Source organism: Balaenoptera acutorostrata, chromosome 6 (genome assembly GCF_949987535.1).
Source record: "Balaenoptera acutorostrata chromosome 6, mBalAcu1.1, whole genome shotgun sequence".
NCBI classification, from domain to species: Eukaryota; Metazoa; Chordata; class Mammalia; order Artiodactyla; family Balaenopteridae; genus Balaenoptera; species Balaenoptera acutorostrata.
Window position 1 is genome coordinate 121,855,706 of NC_080069.1, and position 24,320 is coordinate 121,880,025.

Consider the following 24,320-nt stretch of genomic DNA (forward strand, 5'->3'; position numbering starts at 1 on the left):
TGTCAGCACCAGATGAGCCCCTTGGACACTACCTCTTGCAACCTGGCGTCTCACAGATGGGGGAACTGAGAAAAGGAAGACACCTCTTCCAGATCATGGACTTGACTGGGGCGGGGCCAGGACCAAATCATGGCCAGCATGGCCTGCCCCCTTTCCTCCCTCCAGGGAGGGTCAGGGAGCATCTTTTGGTCGAGCGGTCCCTTGGGATACGATGGCACAGGAGTCGAACAACCCAATTTGGGCGTCCTCGTGGGTAACAAACGTGACCCCTCCCTGATGCGGCGTCGCCGGCGCGCAGCCGGACCGCAGCAAGAGGTTCCCCGGCCACCGCCTGGTGTCGCGACAGGGCAGGGCTGCCCGGGTCACCTGCATCAACTCGAAGACGTGGTTCGCCTCCCCATACTGGGGCATTTCCGGGGGGATGCGGTGCGGGGCGGTGGTCGCGTCCATATCGCCGTGCAACGCGTCCGCTCCCTGCTGACCGCCGTCGCTAGGGCCGCGCGTCATCAGCGCGCGCCGCTCACTGGTGACGGCCGTCGCCAGGGGTGCCGCGCCGTTGCGTCATCATCACGCGTCGCGCCCGCCCACCGGCGAGGCTGGCGCCTGGCCTGGGCCCCCGCTCCTCCGCCGGCGAGCTCAGCCGCCTGGGGCAAGTGCTTCCCTGCCCTGGCCTCGTCCGCGCCCCTCTGCGCGCCCCCAGCGGGGCACCTCAAGTCTCCTCCAGCTGTGGCCTTCTGGGGTCAGACGTGTCCCCTGATAGGGCCCCCCTGTGCTGAGAGACCCCGAGGGCACGTCGACCCCCGAGAGGGCGGGAGGCGGATCCTGCTTCTGGTTCCGTCATCGCGCCCTGGCCCAGGCGTTAGGAGCTCCTTGAGCCACCCCGGCTCTGCTCTCTGGGCCTCAGTTTCCTCATCTTTAAAATGAAGACGCTGAGTAGATGTGGGGCAGGGTGCTTGAAAAAAGAGGGGCGGAGGGTCGAGGGTCCCGTCGGAAACCCTCAGCCCAGCTTGCACCTTCTGAGCCCCCGAGACCCCGCCACTTGCTCCCGGGGCGGGGCGGGGCTGCCCCGTGACCCGATTGCTATGGCACCGGCGGTAACAATCAGGCCCGCGGCCCCGCCCCTTCTCACCTCAGATCTCCCCACCCCACCCACCCCGTCTCCCAAGCCCTGGGAAGGGCCTCCCCGCCCCTCCGGAGCCCCAGACACCCACGGAGACGCTCCAGCTTCAGGGCACTCTGTGAGTGAAGGCCGCTCTAGGACAAGCAAGGTTAAAGCAGGCCCGGGGAGGGGAGGGCCCACCCGGGAGGGCCCACCCAAGCCCTGGATTTGGAAACTGGAGGGTGAGGGGGGTGGAGAATGGAGGGGGCCGCCGCTGCTGCCGCTGCCCCGAGAGAGAGAGTTGGGGTGGGACGCGGAGGGGGGAAGGAGGTCTGCGAATCGTGTTAATCCCCGGTGGGTAGCCTGGTATCTGACGCGGCACTGAACGGGGAGCTCTAGCTCTTGTCCGTTGCTATTCTTAGGAGGAGCTACCGTAACGTGAACATTATGGAGAGGGAGTATGGCATAGTCAATACAGATTGCCCAGAGTTCAAATCCTGGCTCCGCTCTTACTAGCTGTGCAAGCCTGCTCTGTGCCTTACTTTCCTCCCCTATTAAGTGGGGATTATGGAAGGCTTCCACGAGCTAATATGTCAGAAGTATTAGACAGTAACTGGTGTGTAGTAAGTGCACAATGCAGAGGGGCTACTATTAGTAATATATCTCATTTAATCTTTGCACCAACCCTGAGAAATAGGTACCCTCATTCCCATTTTACGGGTGAGAAATTGGAGGCTCAGAACGGTAAAAATTTGTTAGCTGAGCCATTTCCCTTTTCTGGACCTCTTTCCTCATCAGCTGTTGATCATGGAGCATTGGAATCAGAAGAGCCCTTGAAAAGCCTCTAATCCAAACTCCCTCATTTTACAGATGGATAAACTGAGGCCTGGAAAGGGGGAAACTCTAGGCCAAGGTCACTTGTTAAAGGTAGAGCCAGGCTGGAACTAGGCGTCCTGACTCCTAGCCAAAGCCTTTTCCAGCAGCTGCCAGCCCGGAGACATGCCCTCCAAGGGGAAGAGGCTCGCTCCCCCTCAGAACTGCCTTCTCAAAGCACGTACACACTTTGGTAGGCTTGTCAAATTCAACTGCAAAGACAGCTGGGGAAGAAAAGGAAGCTGCCTCACCCTGAACAAAGAACATAACCACCAAGCCTGCAATTTGCACTGGAGAGGCTCAGTTTGCTTCCTGGACATTTCTGAAATGACTTGCCTTCCTCCTCATTTATTTTAAGCCCTAGGCACTTTTCATACCACGATTTAATCTTTAGCAGCCTGAAAAAATACAAATCAGTTAAAGCCTAAAACCTATCGGGTAATCATTTTTTTCCTTCCTCCTCCCGCAGATCAAGAAGTGCCTGCACCCTGCGCCTTTCATCCAGACTAATCTGGCTGCAGTGACTCTTGTTCAAGGGACGATCACTTTGGATAGCTTATTACAGCTCCTCTCACGGTACTCCTGGTGTGCATGTCACAAGTCGATAGGATCAAGAACCAAGTCGGTTTTGCTCTCAGGGGCTCTTGGGGCCACCAGTCAAGGTAGGCTGTATCCCTAGAGAACTTGGCAGTCCCAGGAGGGTGGCAGGGAGCTGGGCACACAGGGCAGCCCCCTGAATGCTAGTCCTCATTGCTTTGGCATGGGGAACAGGGAACAGCCTCACTCGAGTGGAAGCGAGGCCCAAGGGTCTAGGTAGTGCAGGCCCTTGGTATCCACTCCCCACCCACCCCACCCCCCCAGCCACAGTCAATCTGGTATCTGGCGTGTTTCTCTCAATGGACCATCACTGGGGGGTGGGGGAAGGAAGGGAGGTATCCAAGTTAAGATCCCAGGCTTAATAAAGTCGGGCAGAACTGAGTGGGGATGCCGGTTTGCTCCCATCCTAGCTGCCTGACCTCAGCTCTGTCATCTGTCACGTGGGGGTGATCGTGGTACCCCGCTGAAAGGGCTGTAGCAAGGATCTGAGGTGATGCCTGTCCAGGGTTTACCTAGGGCCTCATCGAACCGGCTGTTATTAGGAGGATTGGGCCGAGCCATCTGGGATCTCGTTGAAGGCTGAATCTCGGCTCCAGTTTGCCCTGCCCTGCACCCACCCACCTCCTGCAAATGCCCGTCTTGCAGACTGTGTAGCCCTTCTGGCCATTCCCATCTGGCTTCCCTGCTTGCTTTCCTCCTTCTCTGAACTACCGTTCACTTCACTTATCCTCATTGTCTGCCTCCCATTCTTAAAGTCCCTCCAGGGTAGGGAGTCTTGTCTATTTTGTTAATGCTGTGTACCCAGCCCAGCACAGGTGTCTGGCACCTGGTAGGCACTGCAGCATAAATGAATGAACGAATGAATGAACGCCTGGAGTGCTCTGCACCTCCTTGGCTAGAAGCTTCCGTGGTTGCTCTCACAGCTCTGCCTGGCAGTGGGCCCTCAGCCTCGCCCTGCCCACTGCCCCTGCACCTGCTCACGACATTCCCTCTTCCCACCCTCTGCCCAGGGTCCCACCCCTCCGCCCACCTGCCCTCCTCCTCTCCAAAGCCGGCCTTCTTTTCTTTTCTATAAATTTATTTATGTATTTATTTATTTTTGTCTGCGTTGGGTCTTCATTGCTGCATGTGGGCTTTCTCTAGTTGCAGCGAGCGGGGGCTACTCTTCATTGCGGTGTGTGGGCTTCTCATTGCGGTGGCTTCTCTTGTTGCGGAGCACGGGCTCTAGGTGCGTGGGCTTCAGTAGTTGTGGTTCGCGGGCTCTAGAGCGCAGGCTCAGTAGTTGTGGCGCATGGGCTCAGTTGCTCCGCGGCATGTGGGATATTCCTGGACCAGGGCTTGAACCCGTGTCCCCTGCACTGGCAGGCGGATTCTTAACCACTGCGCCACCAGGGAAGCCCCTGGCCTTCTTTTCAAACCTTCCCTCCCCCAGGAGGTCGAGCCCTCAGCAGCCTTGGTTTCTTTCAGGGTGCACATCACGCCTGCTTTTACCTATCTTCATTGCTGCGTTTCTGGCACCCCCTTACCTTTTGTAGTGAGGTGTGGGCCTCGCTCTCCTCGCCCTAGGCCAGGTCCTGGTCAGCCTGCCTCCATGGGAGATGACAGAAAACCGCTGCACCCCGGGTCGACTCATTTCTGCCTCCAGGATGGGGCGGCAGGGGGGCCTTGGCTGGCTGTGGCACGTGTTCCACAAACAGCGGGTCCCACCGCGTCCCCACAGCCCGGCTCCCCTCCCAGCTTGTGCTGAATGGGGAGGAGGTTGAGTAGAAGGAGGCCACTGCCCTGCGTGGCCCTGGACCAGGCCTGTCCCCAGTGGAGCTGCGCTGCTCTGTTGGCAAACACAGGCTATGGCTCCCAGGGGTGGCCTCAGGACGCTGCCGCTGAAGCTGCTCCATTCAGTTTGCAGTAGACCCACCTGGGCTGGTGGGGCACGATTGTCGGGCCCCCTCCTGGCATGGCTCCTTTTTTTTTTTCGGCTGTGCCTCACAGCTTGCGGGACCTTAGCTCCCCGACCAGGGATTGAACCCACGCCCTCAGCAGTGAAAGCTCAGACCGCCAGGGAGTTCCCTGGCATGGCTCCTTTACGGCAGCGGGGCTGCGTTTAGCTCCCAGCCCAGGACTGCGGCTCCCAGCTCCAGGTCCCCAGCCCTCTGAAGTTCTCTGATTCACCCCTCCTGTCGTGTCGTGGAGGCCACCTGGTGGTCTGTTCTCCTTTCATCCCCCTGATGCCGTCTCCTCTTACCAGAGACTCCCTCATTCCGGTCCTGCTGTGTGAGGATGCTGAGGGAGACCCAGCAGAAAGCAAGCCTCCTCTCCACCTGCGACCTGGCAGGAAGCCTGGATGTGTTCTCCGCCCCCCCACCCCAGTGTTCTGGCTCCTTCCACTTGCAGCATCCCACTGGGGCCCTACCTCAGTGCAGCCTCCTCTGACTGACGCGGGGCACGTCCAAGCCTGGGCTCCATGTGTGCCAGGGCCTCGTGGTGCAGGAACAGATGGCTGTGACACCTTCAAGGATGCTGGTTAGACATCAGGAAACCCAGGACCTAGTGCGTCTCTGGCACAAGCTTGCTGTGACCCCCTGGGCCTCAGTTTCCCCCGGAAGTTAAGAGGAGTTGATCTGCTGAGCTTCCTTCCAGCCCTAACATTCCATAAATCCGTGACCTGGAGCGTTTTGCATGTGCTCAGCAAAACTGTGATGTCATGGAGGGCAGAACCCACTGCCTCTTGCTGCTCAGAGGAGATTGTGGACACGTCGTGGACCTCCTGGATGACACTGGGACAGTTTGTGAGGCACCAAAAGACAGTACTCTCCGCAGCGTCAACTCTTCCAATCAGGGTCATACCTGCAAACTCCCCAGGAGGCAGGGAGGGGGCACCAGCGGCCAACCCCACCCTGGGGATGGGAGGACCTCAACTCAGGGCTCCTGCCCCAAGCACAGAGTAGGGAAACGGCATGTCCTCAGACTCGACCAGAAGGGTCTCAGTGCCGACCCTTCCCCTGCTTAGCCTGGAAAGAATCCTTAGACTTTCCCACCAGCTGCAGAGTGGCAGATATTTTAAAACAGTTTGGTCCCAACTGATAAAATCACAGATTTTACATGCTGTGACACATTTCTCCATCCCGGCCTTTGCTGACACCACAGGGAGGTGCTGGAGGCCGTGTGTGTGTGTGTGTGTGTGTGTGTGTGTGTGTGTGTGTGAGAGAGAGAGAGAGAGAGAGAGAGAGAGAGAGAGAGAGAGAGAGACACCCACAATCTGGAGAAACTGAGGCCCGGAGAAACTCATGTCTACAGCTGAGGGAAGGAAGTCTTGTTTCACAGCAAAGAATGTGTCCCTGGAGGGTAAATAGGCTTGGGTCGGGCTTGGCTCCATCGCGGACAGCCTGCTGGGTTCTTGAGCAAGTGCACAGCCTCCTAGGGCCTCGTTTCCTTCTCTGCAAAATGGGGATGAAAATCGTCCCTGCTCCCCAGGGTTGCGGGGAGCTGCTCAGCCCCGTGCGCCATTGAGAGGGGCCGTGGGCATCTCACAACCCCCGAGCTGGATCCGCGGGTCTGGCCCTGGGAGCTCGACTCTCCTCTTCCTCGCACAGACTCCTTCTCGCCTGTGAATGAGCAGACAGGATGATGAATGAGGTGAAAGAATCCCTTCGAAGTGTGGAGCAGAAGTACCGGCTCTTCCAGCAGCAGCAGTTCACCTTCATCGCTGCCCTGGAGCACTGCAGGGAGAATGCCCACGACAAGATCCGGCCCGTCTCCAGCATCGGGCAGGTGGAGGCTCGCGGGCTCGCGGGCGGGGCCGGCCCTCCTCCCCTCACTAGAACGCTGAAAACCACCAAGGCCCAGAGAGGGCCAGTGCATGCGTGCCAGCATCGGGACTCAGATCCTAGCTGGTGGAATAAGCCGTTCACTCATTCCCTCACCAAGTATGTGAGTGAACGGCAAAGCGGTTGCAAAGTGTGGGCTCAGCCCACAAGACTCAGCCGGCCAGGGTTTAGGTCCCGGCTCTGCCACATGCCACCTCTGGGACTGCGGGCAAGCGATTCACCTCTTCATACATTTCGTCTGGGAAATGTACGAAGAGCAGCACACACCTCCTAGGGCTGCTACGCGGGTTTAATGAAATCATCAGCAGAACCCACTCTGTCAGCCGCTGGTGCTATCGGCCTGGGCTCAGGGCAGGGATGTATGGTGAACAGATGCACACGGGCCCAGCCACTGGGTTCCACTGCGGTTTAGAAACTGCGACCTGCCGCGCACCTTGCTGGTCGCATTTGCAGATGTGTGCGACCCTTGCCTGGCAGCATCCTTCAAACATTTTTTTTTAATTTTTGTACAAACTTCTCCCAGTTTTTTAACTTGGAATTTTAAAAACCTACAGAAAACGAACACCCGTATAACTTTCACCTAGATACATCAGTCTGTAATATTTAGGGTGCACCCTTGTTTGTATGTACCCTCTTTCCTCTGAACTATTTGAAAGTAAACTGGCTGCATCCTTTTCAGCCTATCCCCCAAAGGTTCAGACTTCCAAGGGCACGCAACAGGTTTTCAGTATCAGGAAGGAGCACCTGAGTCGCCCCCCACCTCTGCTCAGAATCTACATCAGGGCTGAGTGACCCCGACCCACTCCTCCTTGCCTTACGTTCAAGAAGGCTTTTGGTAGATAATGGCCCCATGTGTGTTGACTCTCAACCCTCACCCTGCCCTTCCTGGACTGAGGTATCCAAAGGTTACCTGCGCGCACACCTGGTAGCCCAGTGACGCTGCTCTGTTGTAGTTACGCCACAGTGCAGGTTCCTCCTTACCCCCCGCCCTGCCCCAGACCCTGGGGCAGGTGTGTGTGGTGTTTGGGCATATACCGTGGGTGTCAAAAACCTCTACCCCCCTACAAAGCTATTGTACTTGGGAAGGAACTACTTGAGATCATTTGGGGAGACATCCTTAGCGACAAAAAGTCAACCAGTGGCAGCAGGAAAACCCTGGTTGTCTTAGAACTTTCTGGGCACTGGAGGAGGTAGGCGACACCCCCTTCCACCAGACCGTGGAGAGTAGGACCATGTGAAATGGGTCAGTTAATCCTGCCTGGACTGGAGCCAACTCCTCCCCAGCCCTTGCCCAATCTCAGATCCAGAGTGACTGGGGGTCCCGGGTGTGGAGAGAGTCCTGGGCCGGGGAGGATCCCCACTGCCCCCCAAGGAAAGGAGTTGAAATTAGATCAATTTTATCACTATTCTTAGCACCTTTTATGGCTTAAGAAAGGTTTCCCTCCCACTAAAACACGTTCACATGGGAGGTTTCGTTTTGTTTTTAGTATTTAAGCTGTCCATTCTCTTAGAGTTGATTTTTGTCTGTGGTGTGATGTGGAGACTACAATTTTTTTCTCATATAGATCGTTTTCCCAGCTACTTACTGACTTGTCCCTCCTTTCTCTAGCCTTGGAAGCATAGGACAACAAAACTACAAGGGATTCTAGTTTGCTCCTCAATCTGGGTGGCCCAAACCAGCGGTTCTCAAAGTGGGTCCTCTAGGTGGGACTATGGCATATAGAGTCAGGGACTAGCCCTCTTTGCTTCAGGTGTTGGCTTAGGTGCCTGGGACTGGTGAGACGTATGGGGCTCAGAGCCCTCGAGCTGGGGTGAATAAGCAGGGCATTTCACCTCTCTGGGCCTCGGTATCCATCTGTAAAATGAGGACTTAAAAAGGTACCCAGTGTATGGCATTTAGGTGAGGACTGAGTGAGCTCAGGCCTGCAAAGCTTTCTGCCTGGTGCCCGGGACACTTCAAGATGTTCGCTGTCTATAGACCCGAATGCTTACACATTACTGGCATGTCCCTCATGACTCTGGGAGGGCCAAGGCAGGTGCTCCCGGGTCCTCCCGGCTCACTCCGCGCGGCCCGTGCAGGTGCAGAGCTACACGGAGCACCACTGCGGCAACTCCACAGACCGGCGTGTCCTGCTCATGTTCCTGGACATCTGCACAGAGCTCGGCAAGCTGTGCCAGCACTTCGAGGCCCTGCACTCGGGCACCCCTGTCACCAACGACCTCCTCGAGAAATGCAAGACCCTCGTTAGCCAAAGCAACGACTTAAGCAGCCTGCGAGCAAAGTAAGACCCTTCTGATCCGGTTCCCGAGGCCTCAGCGCCTGCGTGTGGGAGGAGCGGGGAGGGGTCGGGGACGGGAGAGGAGGGGTCCTGGAGGAAGGGCGGGCTTTTGCTGAGAGGGCAGGTGAGTCTAAGCTGGTGAATCACAGGCGACTGTCCAGACGCCCCCGGCTGGGAAGTCCTAGGCCCCTTGATTTAGTGGACTGACTCTGACCCAACAAATCGTCTTATTGAAAATGGGGGATTCTGAGGCCCAGATCTAGTAGGACACAAATCCTTTTGCTGGAGCCTGCACCAGGCCAGGAGAAGGGGGTCACAGACCAGTTGTTCCCAGAAGCCCGGGAAGAAGTGGGATGTCTGGAGCCCGGTCCCATGGGCATCAGCACCACCAGCGTGGTTCCCTGATTCTGAGCCCTGGGGAATCTGCAGCACAGAGTACCAAATTCTGGAGGAAGCTGTTGAGATATTAGGGTAAGAAGAGTCAGAGGGGCTAAACGGTGTACTTGGGAGTGATTAGAGCAGGCTTCCACAGCTCGTGACCCACGCCTTTCACACCGGGATCTCCTGGGGGCTCTTGGGCCCTAAACCCGCTCAACCACCATGTCTGGCACTGAGAGCCTGGCCTGGTGGGCGCACAGCTCTAAAACCTCCCAAGGGGGTTCTGCCGTGGGGGCAGCATTAGAAACCCCTGCCCGAGGTCCGGGCCGCGGCACGGGAGTCCCCGGAGCAGGGCTCAGCAGGCCCCTCTTGCCGCCCTGTAGGTACCCTCACGACATGGTGAACCACCTCAGCTGCCACGAGGCCAGGAACCACTATGGAGGCGTGGTGAGCCTCATCCCCATTGTCCTAGACTTGATGAAAGAATGGGTCGCCCACTCGGAGAAGCTGCCCCGCAAAGCGCTGCAGCACGTGAGTGAGCCCCAGGCAGCCACCAGGGCAGCCGCTCGTGCTCCCCAGGCCACAGGCACCCAGCCTCGGTTAAGAAAAGACAAGTGTGGGCAACCGACACAAGACAGCCTCAAACCTAGGGGGAAAAACAAAGAATGTTCAAAACCACCCTGGAGACCACCTGGTGGGAAACTAACTCAGCCGGTGACCTGCTTGATCCCAATCCCATCCTGTCCCATCCCGTCCCGTGGGGCACTTTGCTACTAAGCTTAGTTTCCACTAGTTGATCCATTTTCACTGGTGCCCACAGTCTTTGCCCCTTATTAACCCCCAAGGGGACCACCCCATGTATGTCTGAGAACCTCTCTCCCTCTCGTGCTTTAACTTCTAACTTTTCCTCGCCTCCGAGCGTCAGGCTCCGTGCTGATGAAGAGGACCGTCACTTAGTGTTGCTGGTAGAGGGTGTCCCGGGGAGGCTGGGAAAGGGCTAGGGCACCGACTGTGCCGCCCAGGCCCAGCTTTCCCAGCTGAGCCACTCAGCTCCCTTCCCGCCGCGGCGGCAGCCATAGGCGAGACGCCACTCTCCGCAAGACAGAGCTGCTCCCGCCTCCCGGGGTGCTGAGGGCAGCTTGCTGCACTGCTCAGTGTGATCAGGTCTCTGCACCAAAGCCCAAGGGGGAACGAGCCCGCCTTGCCTCTCCTTTACTTGGAAGGGAGACTGAGAGAAGCCGGAAGAATTGACTTTGTGGCTCCCATCCGAGGACAGTTACCTGGTTTCCACAACATAATTGAGGCCCAGACGTTGTAAAATGCGTCACTGGCTTCCGGGCTTGCCAGAAGTACTGTCTGACTGTTGGTTTTTGCCTTCACAGGGGGCGACTTAGCTTCTGTATTCTTGCTTCCTCGGGGGCGACGGTCAAGAATAAAAAGTGTTCTGCCACCTCTTTGCCTGGCCTGGTTTCCTGGGATTTATCCCTTAAAGAAAACGACATTCACCCTAAGACCCCAGAGGACGCTGGGCAGTAGCCTCACAAGCAAAACCACTAGCAAAGCGCTACCACTGTGGAGGGGAACACAGCCCGCTCCAAACGGGGTCCGCTGTGAAGAGGTTCCTGCCAAAGGCCCGCAGAAGGCCAGCCCAGTAACTCCTGGTATAGTTAGAGACCCACTCAGACAAGAACATCTGAATTTTCCAGACAAAACTTACAACTGCCACCTCGACGTCCTGTCCCAAAGGAGCTGCTTCCGCTGTTAACTGGGCAGAGCCGACCAGTTTCCAGGGCAGCTGGGCGGAAGCGAGCAGTGGAAAACCACGCTGCAGACATGGCTCTTCACCACCGCTCCTTTCCCAGTAAGGCCAGGGTGGACCTTGCAATCGTTTAAAGGTAGTTTCCTGCCTTCCTCCAAACACCTGACGGCGTAGGGAAGGGGGTGGACGCGAGCTGCACTCCCTCCTCAGCACACTCGTAAGACACAATCGGCAAGGCTCAGGGTCTGTAAGCGTTTGACAACTTCGGTGCCACCTGGGCTGCTCCAAAAGGGCTGCGTGAAGCCCCATGTGCCGGCCAGCCCCTAGGAAGGCAAGCACACACCAAAAGCGAGGCTGGATGGCTGTGCAGACCCGGCCCGCCGCCTGGTTTTGAGAGCTTTCTGCTAGAGATGGCTCCAGTCAACTCCCCCAACACCACCATGACACTCTGTGGGAAGAGCGTGAATTTGAGGCAGATAAAGGTAGGATTTGTGGCTGTTTGCCAGAACAAAAGGATCTTACAGGGACTAAAGCCAGATTCCACTTGTCAGCACCCCCTCCGGCCACCCAAGGTAACCAACCAATCCAGACCCTGAGGCTTTCCATCTTTGGACAAGTTCCTACTTTGCCTATAAGCCCCTCAGAGGCCAACCTGAGTCACTTCATGTCAATACAGCAAAGTAGTGCAAAACAATAAATTTTTATTTGTTCACAGTTAAACACAAGCAACTGCCTTGACATTTTAGAACATTCTAAGAAGGACAGCAAACCCTTTTGATTCCAATTCCCATTCACTAAGATTGTACCATTTCCTCTTGCAGTTCGCATTTATGGCATCTGATGTGGATTGTTTGACATGCTTTTAAGATCGAGACGGGAAGGTGTAAACCTTTTGACGAGATGACTTTCTTAAATTTAGCTAAAAGCAGTCAGCCAAAAAAAATCTCTTTTTCAGTGATGGGACCCCTTTAAACTGCAAGTTAGCCACATATGGTTGATCCATGATTGAGTTACAAAACTAGATTATGTCTTAGCAAAATCTGTTCCTCCATAATATATTTATGGTCCATAGACGTCTTCTGAAAAGTGATCACTGATTCTTCCTAGTGCAAAATGCCTGGCTGCCTCTTCAATAAGCCGAAGTGTCTGCTGCCAAGAGCAGCGCCGTACCCTCCCGTCCAAACACTGTATCAAGGTGGGGCAAGGGAGGAGGGGCTGGCCTGCGGGGGAAGGGTCTCCTCTAAACGTCTACTCCAATGGTTCAACTAGTCTACTTATCCCCAAGGATGGACAATTTTGTGGCACCGGGACGGGAAGGGGGAGAGAAAGCTCCTCTGCCTTCGTTAACTCGTTTCAAGGCCAGAAGCCGTCGTGGGCCCAGGTGTTCGACTATCGCAGGCAGGTTCCCCTTGTAGCTACAGCCATCTTCTCTCAGGGCGGCACATACAGACTGCAGGACGGAGTGGAGAAGACGGAAACACCGCTCCCCCGGGCACATCAGAGTCACGGACGGGGAAACGAGCCACGTGGGGACAAGGGTCACAGCAGCAGCCCGGGGGCCAGGCCCCAACCTCAATGTGTTCTTTCATCTATAAAGAAAAGCTTAATCAAGTGCAATCAATTCCTCTGTCACAGTCTGGGGGAGGGCAGGGGCACATGTCAGAGAACTCTGGATGTAAACAGATACGCAAACATCTTCCCATACTCATGGCTGGTCAATTTTAACGCACGTACCTCGAACAGTGAAAATGCCCAGAGTGAGACATGCCGATTTGGGTCATTCCACGAAAGACAGCTTTCTTCCCCACGCGAGACACACACTTCTGGGTGGGCTCGGGCTGCTCCCGGAGCCACTCTGAGGAGACGGCAGCCTCTCAGAGCATCCGCACAAGGTGGGTGGCACTCCACCTCGACAGCAGCTCTGGACTGAGTCTTCACTCTGCCCAAACCCTCCTTAGACCTGTCCACACTTTCTAACACCTCTTACTGTTTTTGGTTAGAAAAACCGCATCTCCATGTAGTACTCTCTTTCACTTGTTCTTCAGTTATTTCTTTCTGGCTTCAAGTGGTATGTTCTAGTATTTGGTGAAAATTCACATTGACTGGTCATAGCACTTTTGTCATATTCTCTACACAGAAACACCCAATTTTTTACTCTTAACTGTGAGTCTGAACCTCTGTGGTCTCCACGGACCCTCTCATCATCATGATCGTCTTATTTATCCTTTTTACAAAACTACTAGAGTTTTACCTTTCTCAACAAAAACACTGGAAACTACATGTGCTGTTGCAAATGGGGACGGCCCAGGTCTGGAGTTTTGTTTCCCACTGTCCTGGTTTTGCCCAGTGGGGAGCTGGCCTCTGTGGCCATGGTGGCACGGTGGGCTAATCTTTCCAACTGTCAGTGGCTTCCAGGACATTTCCCTGGATTGTAACAGTTTACCTTTTAAGAAGAGTTTGGACTATTTCCACCTAAACACATGACATATATTCTGGCTCACAAAGCAGCTTATCTATCATTTCTCTCTCCACTCACAGAGCCTAATAAGAACCTTCAGCAGCTTATTCCCAAAGGTTGGGTAGTTTTCCCTCCTGAAAAACTCTGCTGACAAACCTAGGGAGGTCACATCTACCCACCCACCTTATGGGGTTGGTCCCGGCACTCATCTCCAAGGAAACCTCTGACCCAAGAAATGGTCTTCATCTCCTACCTTTGGATTTCAGTTAGTTTTCTTATTCATGACCAGATATTTCTTCCAATTCCACAGTAACAAATTTCATAGGCTTGTGACAGAACCTTGTCAAAAGCTTTTTTAAAATCCATGAAAAGTTCTGTCTGATAGAGATCCATGTACTTATTTACCTGTAGTAGATTCAGGAACTCATTTTCTCTACGGAGACCATGCTATCATCTCCCCTCCCGCCCCCCCGCAATGATACTGTAGTGCTCCCTTTTAAAACAAGGTTTCACGCTCCCAAGACTCCCAAGAAACAGACTCCCATCTTCTCTCAGGGTCTACGCTGACCCTGGTTAGTGTCAGGTGGTGAGCGGAGCAGGTTATGGACACTGGCCAAACAGCTCTGAAGCAGGCAAGCCTGCTCCAAGTGACTCCAGTGGAGCTTAACCCTAACGTCTGGGAATACAGGCTCTGCCTTGAATGTGACGGTTCTACTGCCTTTGCCCTGCCTGTTGCCAGGCCTGAATTCTCTCTCGGGGGTTCCTCTACCACTATCACCTTTCCATCCTTAAAAATACTCACTGCAGCATAATCAAGTGACCCGCTGACTCTTGGCAAGTCTATGATTTTCAAAACCAAACCAAACTTTATTATCGACTCAAGTCCTTTGCAATATAAAAGCCTAAATTTTCAGGCTGGGTAACTTCAGCATGACTCCAGGCCTCCATCCCCCAGCCTTGGCTGAATGAAATCCATGGCCTCCTAGAGCCCAAAGGAAGCTGACTGCAGCTGCTGGGGTCAGCCATGGTTATAAAGCTGAGCAAACGGATGCCCCGGCTGGAGGAGCATGCCAAGGCCCTCCAGCCCGGGCCCCAGTCCACTTTACCACGCTGCCTCCTTCTTCCCTGTATTTTTACAATCTGTCCATTAAAAATTTTTTTTTCTTTCTTTACATTGGCCTCCTTGCTTTTGCAGTTAGGGTAAAGGCTTTGATTTAAGTGCCTGGTATCTTTGTTCTGTGGCACAGATCTCCTGGGCTTGGGGAGGGGATAAGCATTTAGAAACAGTTTTAAGAGTTACCTGGTAACTTTTTTTTCCCTGGATTTGTTCATGTTTTCCTTTTCTAAATAAAACTGTAATAGGAAACCAGAACATATTGGATTTTAAGCTTTCCTTTGGAAAAAGCTGAATTAAACATCCGTGGTGTCATTAATACTCCACATCAGGCATCCAGCGGCAATTGCTGGCCCCGCGCTGGGCTGCAGCAGTCGGGCACACACCCTCCCTCAAGCTGGGATCCATCAGTCACACCCAGAAATCCTGTCCCAAGGAGGTGGTCTGCCAGTACAGCCATGGTGACGTGGAGTCTCATTCTCTAGCTCCCTTTGGTTATTTGGGAGGCTAGAATATTTATTGCCACACTTTAAAAAAGAGACTTTTACCCTCATGTGCTGGAAGCTTCCATATGCACTAAAGTTTCGTACCATTTCAGTTTGCCATTTCCCTCTTCATGGATGAACCCTTCTACACTTTTAACTGAAAGATGAGAAAGAAAAAAGCCAAGTTCACTGGCTCTTTCCTACCAGTCTCCCCCCACCCGCCTCAGCCTCGGCTGGGTCACTAGGCAACAAGTCTTAGGCTTCTAGCATTCATTTCAGGAGCACCTGCTGAGTTCAGACTCTCTGCCACGACCCATGTTCTGACTTGTGTCACCTCTCCCAAGCACGTGCAGGCAGCCCACTGGGCCCAGGCAGTCAGCTCTGTCAACCCTCTCCAGGACTCTCCTTTAATGCTCTGCCATGACCAACACGTGCAAGGGGAACAGCATCAAGCCCCCTGCAGGGTCGGCCCCTGAAAGTCAGCATTGGTGTGAAAAAGCTGTTACCTTTTTGGTGGCCTAGAATCTACTATAGCGAGGCAACTCTCACAGCCTGAGACATGATGGTCATAAAACGTTGAAGAAACTCTTTGGACCTTCAGAGCCTTTCTGCTGCAGCATTCCAGAGAAGCTGACGTAAACAGGAGGCACACGGGACAGGGGAGAGAGGCAAACAGCTAGCACCGCCCCGCCTGCAGGCGCAGGTCCTCATCCCCAGCACTTTCCTTTCCAGGGAGCTGCTCCAGCCACCATCCTCCCTCCTGCAGAGAGCACGCCTGACCACCCACACCCCAGCCTGTAATCAGAACAGTACCAGCTTTCGAGCAAACGCCACATAAGCAAGAGGTAGTGGGGCAGGGGGACAGAGCATTCCCAAAGGGGAGCATGGTCTCCACAGTGCCAGCTCCAGACTTTTCCAACAACAGACCTTTGTTCACATGGAACTTTCTAGGAAGCTTATCAGAACCGCCAAAAGAACTTAAGAGAGAATAAACCATTGCTTTTCTAGATCTGCGGCTTTAGATGATGGATGTTAGAACCAAAAGCAGTGACAACATCTCATGTGAAAGCTCTCATGTGAAGATGATCAGCTTTGCATGTCACATCCTCCTGGAAAGGGACAAAGCCAGACTTACCTGTGATGCCAACAAGGACCCAGGCTCACAGAGAGCCCGCCCAGCTAACTGAGCTTCAGGAAAGGAGCGGGTGGTGTGTGAGACTCCAGGATTAGATTTGGCCTCATATTGCACAGGACACAACCATTTGGGGGGAAAAGGAAGAAAATAAAGCTAGTGAGGAACGCACCCTGGCCCTCGGGTTAGTACACGCTGCCAGGTAAATGAAAGAGAGGGTGGCCGAAGGGAAACTGAAGAGGCATTTCAATGCCAGATCCAAAAACCGTTCTGCATTCAGTCAACTGTCAAAGGACCCCCCACCCCATTTCCGCTGCGGGAGCTAGCCCCTCAAACCCTGGAAACGGGAGAGCTCCGAAACGGGCGCTCACACGTCCCGCTCCAGGCCGGCGCTGCGCGGTAACACTGCCTGGCACCGTCCCTAGCTGTGCTCGTGCTGTGCCTCATTATAGTCCATGATACGGAGCTGCCCCACGCTGTCTGGCTTCGGGGGAGGCGGCTGCGGGCCGTCTAGGTTCAGGGAGGGCTTGGCTTCCACACCCGAGTCTTTGCCCAGCTCTGTCTTTAGGGTCTCAGAAAGGCTACTGCTGGTCAGGCTGTCCTCATCGCACTGGCTCTCACTCTTATTACGAAATAGCTCTCGAGCCTTCATGCCCAGGAAGCTTTTTGAACTAGGAAGTGAGCCGACAGTCACAGGGATGCCCGCGGTGGGCTCTCCCACAGCAGTCTCCCAGCGACTGCTGAGCGGGCCCACCCTCGGGTTTGGGGGTTTCTCCGGGGTAGAAAGCTCACTGCCGCCGCTGCTGCTGCTGCTGCTGCCTCCGAACCTGGGGGGCTTGGTCTCCCCGTTAGGGCCAGATGCCTCTTCATTGTTGTGCCCTGTCACAGAATCCGAGCAGCCGTCACGACAACAGTCGAGCCTGTAAGAAATCCGAGGACGAGAAAGGGAGCTGGTGGTTGCAGTGCCCGTGTTTGGGAAGCACGGAATTATGCGGACGCGCGCTCGTACCGACGCTGAGCTCTGCCGGCCCGCTCTACGTTCTAGAAGAGAGGACTCCCGTGTTGAGAGCTCATGAAGAGAAAGCTAAGCCACAACCAGGGATATCGGACGGCGATCTTAAATAGGAACGCTTCCCAGGACCATTATCAAGTGACTCGGGCCCCAGGACAAGGAACCCAGAAGGATGGCTGGGCGCTCTGAGGGACGCAGCTGAGAGCTGCAGGCTCGCCTGTCCGGCTGGGACCGCTGCTAACACCACACGATGCCTCCCCGCTCTGTCAGTGGCAGCCTCACGACAAGGCCACGGCTGCCGACTCTTTGCTCCTACCTTTCTTCCGCTGCTTCGGCTGCTTCTGTTTTTTCTTCTTCAAGTTTTTTCAGGAGGCCATCCTTCTCCAACCTGCCGTATAAATCTAAGATCTCCAATTCAAACACTTGGGTGATCCTCTTCTGAGCTTCATACCTGCTCTCTGCGGCCTGCAGCTGTCCTCTGAAAGATACAGACCACCCCAGAATGTGGGAAGTTCTACTTAAATACATCACAACAAAAACCTTTCCCCCTCCAAGTTACCTTGCCTGGAGTTTGACATCCTCTAAATATTTTTTCTGTTCCAAAAGAAGGTGGTCTTTCTTGGCTAGATGAGATTCCAGTTCCAAAATCCGTTTTTGAGCAGTATCCAGCCTCTGATTCTGCTGGAGAACATGGCTTCTGTTTTTTTCTAGTTCTTTCCGATATGCAGTTTTCATCATTTCTACTTCCTTAAAACAAAACAAACAAACAAAAAATGGAATTGGAGTTAGTACTTTTAGAAAATGAAAATGCCATACCCACTTTGCAAAAGCAATGTAACAAACATTGAGAAGGTACTTTATTAGTATATTGCTAGTGGAAATAGAAACTAGTACAACTTTCTGGAAAGTAGGCTGGCAGTAAGTACCTACTAATCCTTCCCTGAAATCTATCCCTTAGGAAATCATTTGAAACATGAATAGACATTTGGGCACAAAAATAATCAGCACAGCATATTCAGAAGAGCAAAAAACTAGAAACTATGAAGTCTAACGTCAAGAAAATAAGTAAATTAAAGTACACCTTCTATTTAATAAGTTTTTTAAAATTATGTGTATCAGTAAAAGATAAAAAAGCAGATTATAAAGCCACATGAATAGTGTGATCAACCATGTTAACACACACATTCTGAAAACACGCCAATATTCAGTTATGATTTCAGCGCGGTGGTGGTGTGGGCCGGCAGGGTGGCAGTGCGGTTCAGCGTGGTGGCAGTGTGGGCCGGCACGGTGGCGGTGTGGTTCAGCACAGTGGCGGTGTGGGCCGGCGCGGTGGCAGTGTGGGCCGGCGTGGTGGCGGTGCGGTTCAGCGTGGTGGCGGTGTGGGCCGGCACGGTGGCGGTATGGGTCGTTTGTTTTCTTTTCTACTCTTCTCCCTCCCCTAATACCAACTAAGATAAAGCTAGAGACGCAACAGGAATGAACATCTGCAGACCAGGTACCCTGACAAAGTTTGTCAATCGTGCCAGGAAGACAACCTGCGTGCTGACCGATGGAAACAGCAAGTGTGCACTATGCTCAGAAGAGAAGTGGAAAGGATGCTTTTCTAACAAGTATATGCTATGTTTGTGTTGTGTGGCTTTTTTATGGTGGTAAAATATACATAAACTTAAAATTACAATACATTTGTTTTTTTAAAAAAGATAATAAACCATAAGGAGCAAGGAGATGAGCTTCCCTGAAGACACCCCACCTCGAAGATGACCAGCAAGTCCAATGCTTCCTCGGTCAGAACGGGATCGAGTTAAGCTCAGGACTGGGACCAGATAATGTGGCCGTTCCGGCTATGCCTAATGGCTCCAGACTTCAGCATAGGTTAGGTGAACAAACTGAACTTTTGTCGGAAACGACAGTAAGTATTTACGGAGAATCAAACAAAGTATTGAACTAGGAACATCTATGCACTATCACTAACTCTCACAGCCATGTAAGAGGGGCTACACCCAGTACCTACCAGCCATTCCCCACCTGATGCTCAGATACCCATTTCTCGTCCCCTACTTGACTGAACAAGAGGAAGCCCAGCTCCAGGTCCAAAAACAGGTTTAAAGCCATGTCTGGCTAGGGATGGACACATGACATAATCGTGGCCAATAACAAGGGTGGGAGGTCTGGTGGAGAGTTCCTGGGAAAGGTTTCCTTGATGAGAGAGACCTGCAGGAGGCGATGCTCTCCGCCTCCAGGGGACATCATGACATCTACCTGTGACAGTGTTAACTGTGGCACACACTTTGCAACCAGGAGCACAGACAGCCCAAAGACAAGGTTGAGAGGATAGGTCGGGTGGTGCAGAAGAGTGGAAAGAACCAGGCTCCTTGCTGCTGTCCCTCAGCTGCTGACTTGACCAACCTGGAACTCACCTGCCTGGGGACTTCTTGTCAAGAGAAATAATGAAACTCTTTATGGTTAAGCCAGTGAAGTCTTTTTTTGTTGCTGCTTACAGCTGAAGGTTTGCAAGTCAGTATCACCATGCGCATTTTATGAACTGTGAAGCCAGGCCCAAAGAGGTCAGGTGGCTTGCTTGAGGCCCCAAGGGCGTCAGTGTTCCAACCAAAAGACAGCACCGCGGCGCCCATCCACATTTCTCTTGGGAGAGCTAGGAGTGTGTTTAAGTAAGCTTTTTCAGAGGTTCTCCAGTCCCTCAGGTCTCTTTTCCCTTCTTTCTTTTTCTGAGGCCATTATACTTCCAAAATAAGTGAGAGCTGGTTTCTAGAGAAAGTTCCACATTTAACATCCTTCTAAAGGGAGTCTGAATCTGAGAGTTGAGAGAAGCTGAGAAATAAGAATAACTATTATGAAAATTCCACCTCTCTGATTCTAAGACTACTCCCTATATTTGGCCAAGGAAAAAGAAAAAAAAGCTTTACAAAGCACAAGCCCAAAAAATCCTAAAAAGAAAGCCTGTGTGTGATGAAGAAGTTAGTGACAGGAGGCATCTAAGCATTTATTCTTAAAATTCCATTCCCAACTCATTCACCAACATTACCCGAGGCTATTTATAAAGTGACATAAAACTTCTGCCTCGACACCACTGGTAAGGCACTAATTAATGTAAGACCATCCCGACGCTGGCCTTGTTGCCAGGACTGAACCACCATCTGCTGAAATTAAATTCAACGTTACGAAGAAAAAAATATTTATAGCAGTATAAACCCACAGCCCTGAGAGTTATATGCTAAACAGAATTGGCTCCCCATCCTTTTTCTTTATCTGTCAGCCTGTCTCTCTCTCTTTAAAGAAGGGGGCATGGGTAAGAGAAGGAAAACACTTTTGGGACTTCCCTGGTGGTCCAGTGGTTAAGACTCCACGCTTCCAATGAAGGGGGCACAGGTTTGATTCCCGGACAGGGAACTAAGATGCCGCATGCCGCGCGGTGTGGCAAAAAAAAGAGAAAAAAAAAAAAAGAAGAAAAACATTTTTTATCACCTAGTCTGTACCAATTACCATTATGTGCTTTCACATATAACTGATTTAATTTCAAAGCAACCCAACTAAGGGAAACAAGCTTGTGTGATAGCTGAAAAGTGCCTGTGTTGCCAGACCAGGGAGAGGTGGAAATGACACTAGGTCTGCCATGCCATCTTTCAGGAAACAATTCATAAGCCATTCTCTGTCCTGTGCCACAGGCATACTGCCTGGGTCCTAACAGCGTCCCAGGTAGGGTCTGGCTCCCCAAGCCCACATACCTTTGTGGTGTCTGAATGCTTGTTCTGCAGTTGTTCCAAATACAGCTCGTTGACTTCCCCAAGAACCAACAGCTGCCTGTTCAAGAACTCCATCTGCTGTTGGACCGACTCACTATTTGAGAGCTAACAAAAACACAGAAACAAGCGAAGTGAGAGATCTGACGACACCAAGCTAGCAAATGGACGTTACACAGGGAACCAGCTAGGAGCACACTATTTCAGGGCTGAGTCGGTGTAAACAACCCCCGTGGTTTCAAAGGCCACACCGCAACGGCTGCTGGGGAGGAAGGCATACAAGGGCAACAAAAATGGACAGAGACGTACTTCAAAGTTGTCCCTACGCAAAGGGGAAGAGGCACAAATGCTCCACATCAAAACTGGCCACCCACAGGGCACCTCGAGGAGATGGGTATGTACACAACCACCACAGCAGGGATGTTAGGTCCAGGGGGATAAAGCCCTGGGATAAACCCACAGGTTCTTGAGTAAGTGATTTACCTACGAGTGCAATGACTTCCAAAGAGGAAAAGATCATAGCTCAGAAGCCTGAACGAACTCTTCACATTTATGTAAACAAAGTACTGAGAACAAGTTCCCGGGATACACACAGACCAGGGCTCAGGCTAGGCAGTCCCCTGCTGCAGGGCCGTCCACGCACTGTCTGATGTTGAGGAGCACCTCGGCCCCTGCCCACTCGGTGTCAGTAGCATCAAAAATGTCAACCAGGACTTCCCTGGTGGTGCAGTGGTTAAAAATCCGCCGGCCAGGGCTTCCCTGGTGGCGCAGTGGTTGAGAATCTGCCTGCTAATGCAGGGGACACGGGTTCGAGCCCTGGTCTGGGAAGATCCCACATGCCGCGGAGCAACTGGGCCCGTGAGCCACAACTACTGAGCCTGCGCATCTGGAGCCTGTGCTCCGCAACAAGAGAGGCCGCGATAGTGAAGAGGCCCGCGCACCGTGATGAAGAGTGGCCCCCGCTTGCCGCAACTAGAGAACGCCCTTGCACAGAAACGAAGACCCAACACAGCCAAAAATAAATAAATTAATAAATAAATAATAAAAAAAAAAAAAAAAAAAAAAAGAATCCGCCGGCCAATGAAGGGGACATGGGTTTGAGCTCCGGTCCAGGAAGATCCCACATGCCGCGGAGCAACTAAGCCCATGCGCCACAACTACTGAGCCTGCGCTCTAGGGCCCATGAGCCACAACTACTGAGCCCGCGAGCCACAACTACTGAGCCCGCGTCCCACAGCTACTGAAGCCCGTGTGCCTAGAGCCCATGCTCTGCCACAAGAGAAGCCACCGCAATGAGAAGCCCACGCACTCCAGAGAAGAGTGGCCCCAGCTTGCTGCAGCTAAAGGAGGCCCGCGTGCAGCAATGAAGACCTAACACCGCCAAAAATAAATAAAAAACAAAACAAAAAACGTCAACCAAAAATGTCTGCAGACATTGCCCAGTGTCCCCTGGGGGGAGGGGAGCAGCGTCACCCCCTGCTGGGAACGCCTGACACAGACACACAAGTAATGCACGTGTCCCGTCTGGAGGAAGAACATCAGCAGTGGTGTGAGCACGGCCCAGCTTGCCCGCCTCTTACCTTCTGAGACACCTGGCTGAGCAGCAGCTCGGTGTGGCACACCTTGCTGTTGGCCTTCTTCAGTTCTACGCGCAGCTCCGCGATCATGTTCCTGCAGTCCTCCAGCTTCGTCTGCCCAAGGGGACGTGCCAGGAAGTTACAGAGTGCCAGCAGGCCAGGCCACGGGGGCACCTGGCCATCGGCCCACAGAGAACCAGGAAAGCCTCATGCCTCTGTTGCTCTACTATTCTTGGGCCATCAGGCTTAAAACTAACTTCTTAGTTTTAAAAAGTAAGTTATAGTTAATTTCTGAGTTTCTGACTGATTATCAAAAGGAAAAACAAAAACCAAAAAAAAACCCTTAAATCTGCAGTTCCCCAACTGTGCACCAAAGAGCCCTAGGGCTACACAGCAGGCTCACAGAGGCGCTGTGGGGCTAGTTTTAAATTTCGAGGGAAACACAGCGACATCTACTGGTCATGATGTGAACTACTAGCTAGAGGGAGCTCAGCGTTTCAGTATCAGGTGTTCTACGTGCCTGTGGAACACGTATTATCTTTGCAAAGCTGGGCTTGTAGGTGGTTGCTGTGACAAACATCACCATGAGAAAACCAATGTGAAACAGGAATTGAGGGCGTCAGTGTCTCATCTGATTCCAAGGTCTGAGACTCAGCAGTGCCCAACAGGTACACATACCGCATTTGTAAGTGACCATGGTCACTCAAAAATGAGATTGAAAATTGAAAAATAAAGTATGTGTGTTATTTTCTAACAGCTACTAAGTCGTTAGGACCTAAAGCCTAAGTTGTCTGGATCTACTTACTAGGCAGAACTGTTAGATGTTTCTTTTGGCTGTGGAGTACCAGGAAAAAATTACTGAAATGCTAACAGAACCGTGAACCCAGAAAGCTGGGGACCCTCTGCCCTAAATAAAATGTACCTGATGTGAAATCTACCTGCCACGATTTCAGAGATGAATCAGGTGCTTTCCCACCCTTTCCTGGCGGCCTCTGCTGGGCGCTGCAGTTCGTACCTGTAACTCCTGGCTCTGGTTGTAGAACTCCTCCCGGTCGTGCTGAAGCTGTCTGATCTGGCTGTGCAGCTGGGTGACCACCGTGTCTCGCTGCTCCTGAAGCTGACTGTATCTGGCTTGTTCTTTCTGCAGACTAACCTTCCATATCTGGATGTCTTTCTCTTGTAACTTCAACTGGTCTTTCTAGCAGAGACCAAAGAGGCCATCATTTTAGCTGCCTTCCAGCATGGGCAGTGACCCTCAAGTACAATGCGTGCTGCAGACGCTTCATCTGAACAGGCACGAGCTAACCACAGGCCCAGAATCTGAGAGCTCACTGCTGTCTAACTTGGCTTTTGGTCAAGGGTTTCCAAATTCCACATTAGCAAATGGATCAAAAGTTGCTTAAAGGACTTTTCTCAGCGATCAACTTGCTCCTGATACTTTCAAAAGTCCTAAGCCCCAGCACTGAAGTAAGTGCTGGTACTGGCCAAGGTCACTAAAGTGACGAACACTGACTGAAAGCTTACCTTGCACCAGCAATGGGCAAATGTTTACTGACACGGTTTTTTTAACCATCACAGTTAGAAAGTAGATGCTGCAATTATTCTTCTCATTTTACAGAATGGGTAACAGAGGCCTCCAGAGGCTAAATGACTTTCCTAAGGAAATGAGTGTTAGAGCCAAGGTCACTCTCCAGGTCTGACTGGCTTAACTGCCCTCCAAGTTTCTGCCATAAAACTGCTCCAGGAGAGCTGGTTTTACCTTTGGAGAAACAGAATCATCTTTTGCCTCTGTTACCATCACAGCCAATTACAGACCAACAGACACACAAAAAAACACTTGTCCCCATGGGTTCGAAGAGCTGCAAGGGAATTCCGGGATGTGGCCGTTCGCGTATTAACCGCAGAGACAGAGTGACCTGCCCCAGGCCGCGCCAGCGGGCAGCGCCAGGACGGAGAGCTCTGGCCTCGAGCCCCG

General features: G+C 52.8%; 3 protein-coding genes across 12 annotated transcripts in view; 1 reads left to right on the forward strand and 2 right to left on the reverse strand.

Annotated features, from left to right (window-relative positions):
* Positions 1-525, reverse strand: part of AK8 (adenylate kinase 8) — a 132,634-nt gene extending 132,109 nt beyond the window's left edge. For 3 of the 4 annotated variants that reach the window (XM_057548865.1, XM_007194448.3, XM_007194447.3), the window contains exon 1: positions 367-525. In XM_057548865.1, coding sequence (XP_057404848.1) covers positions 367-507 — 141 coding nt within the window. In that variant the 5' untranslated portion in view covers positions 508-525. The remainder of the gene's footprint in view (positions 1-366) is intronic. The other variant, XM_057548866.1, reaches the window with a different exon arrangement.
* On the forward strand, positions 375-10,500 carry SPACA9 (sperm acrosome associated 9). Of its 4 annotated transcripts, none has more exons than XM_057548868.1 (5): positions 569-1,268; positions 2,442-2,634; positions 6,160-6,337; positions 8,473-8,675; positions 9,434-10,500. In XM_057548868.1, exons 3-5 carry the CDS (start codon positions 6,191-6,193, stop codon positions 9,825-9,827), a joined length of 744 nt encoding a protein of 247 aa, XP_057404851.1. In that variant the 5' UTR covers positions 569-1,268; positions 2,442-2,634; positions 6,160-6,190; the 3' UTR covers positions 9,828-10,500. The 4 variants fall into 4 exon arrangements, with proteins under 4 accessions (XP_028017812.2, XP_007194506.2, XP_057404851.1 ...); XM_007194446.2 differs by having other exon boundaries at positions 569-1,238; XM_028162011.2 differs by lacking the exons at positions 6,160-6,337; positions 8,473-8,675; positions 9,434-10,500 and adding an exon at positions 4,815-5,770 and having other exon boundaries at positions 375-1,268.
* A 3,230-nt stretch (positions 10,501-13,730) lies between these two features.
* Positions 13,731-24,320, reverse strand: part of TSC1 (TSC complex subunit 1) — a 46,931-nt gene continuing 36,341 nt past the window's right edge. For all 4 annotated transcript variants that reach the window (XM_007194443.2, XM_007194442.2, XM_057548166.1 and 1 more), the window contains exons 18-23: positions 23,361-23,543; positions 22,349-22,459; positions 20,754-20,876; positions 17,570-17,757; positions 17,327-17,488; positions 13,731-16,918 (exon numbers count right to left, since the gene is read on the reverse strand). In XM_007194443.2, the coding sequence (XP_007194505.2) occupies positions 16,420-16,918; positions 17,327-17,488; positions 17,570-17,757; positions 20,754-20,876; positions 22,349-22,459; positions 23,361-23,543 (1,266 nt within the window). In that variant the 3' untranslated portion in view covers positions 13,731-16,419. The remainder of the gene's footprint in view (positions 16,919-17,326; positions 17,489-17,569; positions 17,758-20,753; positions 20,877-22,348; positions 22,460-23,360; positions 23,544-24,320) is intronic.

What these genes read in the sequence shown, in the direction of transcription:
- SPACA9 (XM_057548868.1), top strand. Translation starts at nt 6,191, where the DNA reads ATGATGAATGAGGTGAAAGAATCCCTTCGAAGTGTGGAGCAGAAGTAC. An exon ending in CCGTCTCCAGCATCGGGCAG is followed by an intron (nt 6,338 to 8,472) that starts GTGGAGGCTCGC and finishes CGGCCCGTGCAG; the next exon opens with GTGCAGAGCTACACGGAGCA. An exon ending in TTAAGCAGCCTGCGAGCAAA is followed by an intron (nt 8,676 to 9,433) that starts GTAAGACCCTTC and finishes GCCGCCCTGTAG; the next exon opens with GTACCCTCACGACATGGTGA.